The sequence below is a fragment of the Otolemur garnettii genome, unplaced genomic scaffold, assembly GCF_000181295.1.
Source record: "Otolemur garnettii isolate 467f Iridium unplaced genomic scaffold, OtoGar3 scaffold00214, whole genome shotgun sequence".
NCBI lineage: Eukaryota > Metazoa > Chordata > Mammalia > Primates > Galagidae > Otolemur > Otolemur garnettii.
In genome coordinates, this window is record NW_003852609.1 from 182,740 (window position 1) to 186,525 (window position 3,786).

General features: G+C 33.8%; 1 protein-coding gene across 1 annotated transcript in view; it reads left to right on the top strand.

Moving 5' to 3' along the window:
* DTHD1 (death domain containing 1) overlaps window positions 1-3,786 on the top strand; it is a 71,259-nt gene that overhangs the window by 16,910 nt on the left and 50,563 nt on the right. Inside the window, exons 4-5 of the mRNA XM_003801623.2 lie at window positions 1,939-2,118; window positions 3,134-3,378. Of these exons, the coding sequence (XP_003801671.2) occupies window positions 1,939-2,118; window positions 3,134-3,378 (425 nt within the window). The remainder of the gene's footprint in view (window positions 1-1,938; window positions 2,119-3,133; window positions 3,379-3,786) is intronic.

Below are 3,786 nucleotides of genomic sequence, written 5' to 3' on the forward strand. Positions count from 1 at the left end.
AACATTTCAGGATGCTCCCCTTCCCCTCTAATTCCTTGTGCAGAAGAGAATGTGAAGGTCTAGGAACCTGTGAGGAACTGGCCCCACAGATCTTTCGTTAAGGAAGTTCTTTGCTGGTCTCCCAAAATCACAGACATGCAAATTGTAGCTTTCAGTCTGCAGGCTATGTCTAGCTCCTAAAACCTGATGGCTGTCCCAATTTCACACTAATAATGAATTAGAAGTTTATCTTTACAGGCACAGAACAGAGACAAGTCAGAATCAGACATTCTTACCCCAACCCAGTGACATCTGCATAATTGATGCTCCTTTCATTCCTTTTCCTCTTCTAATATTGGTCTTCTTCTTAGGTAAACGTCAGATTTTTCTGAGTCGTATAAAAATGTAACCATTTGCTCTCTCCTTTCTTGTTTCTTTTTGGGTGCTTTCAAATGCTGAGACTTCCAAATTCCCCTTAAGAAAAATACCCACAAATTTGTCTGTGGTTTGTATTTTTCCCAGGCATGTCCTCAATTTTGGCTTAACCTCTATTAACAGAGGCTTTTGCTTCTATTAATAGAGACTTTTGCTTTAGTCACTTATTTGGGTTGACAAGTCTCAGAAACTTGTAATAGTCTGAATAGCATCGCCCTTGAGTAGAGCTTTTTAATCTTAACCAAACTGTGTGATTGTCACAATAAAAGGATCACTGCTCATAGAATACATAACTTTTCACAAAATGGGTATGAAAGATGTTTAGTTATAGATAAGGCAAAAGAAAAAAAATAATTTTCTATTATGAAAAGTAAAAGCATAAATTCTTCTCTTTATAGTATTCTACTGGTGGTTGTCCCTAATTTTCACTCAATAATTCACTCTGGATTATTTTCAAATTGTTATAGAGATCAAATGACATTTAAAAATTCTAATTTGTAAAAAAATTCTTTTAGTTTCTTAGTATTGGCCAAATGTGGTCTAATGGCAACTACTATTGGTTTCTACAAGATTTTTCACCATTTTCCCTCTGGCCAATTAAGAACATTTACCATGACCTGAATTTTCCCGACAAGGGATTTATATTTATGCAGGGATATTGTGAAATCTCTTCCTTAGTCAGCTTTCAAATAAGGGTTTTCCATCGTGATTGTTGCTGAAATGTTTGTGTGTCTGTATGCAGGATTATCCACTCATGCTGGGGTGGGGCCCAGGCTGCCGTTTGCGGAAGCATGAACAGGCCAAATTACTTCGAAGTCTGGCTCCTCAATTTAAGTTTTGGTGATTATATAAGTAGATCGTTTTGTTGTCATTTATGTACTCAGTTCCCTTTTGTGCAGTAAAAAAGCTTAAATGTGTCCCTGCTTGTATGGATTACAAATTCAAATGTCACTGTATGGAAAAGAACCACAAATGTGTCTCTGCAGTAATCAAAACCATGGCATGGAAGGAAAGAAATAGATAAAATGACTTTAGTTTGGGAGCCCAAGAGAAGAAAGAATTTGCTGACAGCATAGTTGCTATAGCGCTTGAGTAAACTATCCAAATAATGAAATTCTAATCCTTAGCATCGCCTAAAACAGTGGTGAATCTTTCTGGATAAAGGTCAAGACACAAAATCTATTCTAGCTCAAGTAGGCTAGGATTCCAGAAGCAATTATTAGCAATATTTGTGAAAACACTGAACATCACTGCCTATTATACATATGCATTTTTGGAGGGGATTTAATTTAAATTTCAAAATATTTCTCTGTTTTTTATCATGAAGTCCAAATTTGAGAAGCTCTTAATTATCTACTTCTACTGCATCTCAGGAAAGGACCGTTCATTTTAGGTTAATGAAATCATTCCAAATTGAAGGTGATTGCACGGATGATACCTAACTTTTTTTTTTCACAATCTACAGAGTATATGCACTTTTCAAACAGCCCTGTAGCTTATTCTGATGTCCTTTAATCCATACAGGGGAACTGTGCTGCGGTGAAAATTTACAAGCTGGGTATCTTTTCTGTTGTGTCTTGTTTAAAGAAGGAGTCCTTCATAGTAACCAAGAAAGGCCTCACTTTTAAGTCGAATGTGGATTCCAGAATATCCTTAAATTATTCTCCAGGAGTTTTCAGCTCACCAGTGCTTATACAATTAAAGGTAAATATTAAAAATTAGTGACTTCCTTCTCAGAAATTTTGTGGGTCTTCAAGCATGGTCCTAAAGGATAAAAAGGATGCCAGTATTTAATATAGCAATAAATGGATTCTCCTGTTGCATTTGTAAGGACCTAGCATACTGTGGTGTCAGTGAGACTCTGATGATATTAAGCATAGTAAGTCTCACTCCAAAATAAACTCCCACTTTATAAAGTTTTTCCTGATGAATCTTTTATGTTGTTTTGTTTATATTTAAAAAAATATGTTGAGTACATATGAATGAATTAATAACAGACACCCATATAACTGCAATTTCCATCTAAGAGGATGGCAAAAAAAGGATAATCAATTAAAATATTTATTATTATGAATACTTGGTTATAATTAATTAGGAAACATTGGCTCTTTCGGGAACAAGGATTTAATAGATACAAACACTATTTGAAAAGTTGTAGTGTGTCAACATACATTTTAGAAGATTTATTTCCTCAAATAATATTCCCTATTTTTCTAGCCTTACTCCTCTCCCATGTCAGTTGTTACCATGAATGGTATGTGAAAAGAAAAATTAGGAAGAAAACATATAACAGTTGAAATGTTGGGATCATGTCAGCTATTTTTATTATTAACCATTCTTATGTGAAAGAAAACAAGTAAATACACTCTTGTTTTACTATTTCTAAAGATATTTACATCTAACATTACTTGTGATTAGAAATTACATCAAATATCTATTTAATTTTTTAGGTGATTTTGGTAGCTACACTTAAGAAAGTTTCTCAGTTATTTTTAATATTTCAGGGAACCCAGATTTCAGGAAGATGTTAAAAGGGACTCACATGCTGTGTCTTTTATAAATTGTATGCGTTTTATAAGATGCAGTGTTGATTTTAGCTAAAAATGTAGAGGTAAATCAACACTCTATAAAATTTTCAGAAAATTGGATTAGAACTGTACTGATATTTTGCATCTTCTCCTATTAAAACATAAGCAAATATATTTTTTTCTTTATTTAGATCCAACCAGTTGACCCGTCTTTGGTGGCGTATTTGAAAGCACAGCAAGATACTTTCTACTCAGTGCTATCCACAAGTCCTCTGGTTCACGTTCAGCACCCATCAACTCATCCTTTTCAGAAGCCAGTCACTGTATTCCTACCTTGTTCTCCACATCCTGATAAAAAGAATCTTGGGTCTGAGATAGATCAGAAAAGAACCACTAGTACCACAACAAACAGGATCACACCTTCATATTTCAACTGGTGAGTGAGATCCTAACTGCAAAGTGACTTAACGGTACATGATTAAAATCACTATCCAATGTCTTGTATTTAATTATCAGTATTAAAATACAATGAAATATTTTAAATCTAGACTATTGTGTATCCATAAAAAGGAATGATTCTAGCTATAATGGGCTCAAAGGTGTGCTATGCGTTAGCAATAAGAATGATAGGAAAGAGGTAAAATTAATTCTTCCTTTCAAAGAACTTAAGATATGGTGAAATTACAAAAGTGTGTTATGGTGGTTTTAATTGCTACATTTAAAAGTGTTCTATGAATGTAGGAAAATGATGAACCTTACCTTTTATAAAACAAATTAAATTTGAATTTAATAGGTAGCTTCTGCCTCTCAACTTTTATGATTAAAAAAAATCCGCACCAATAAG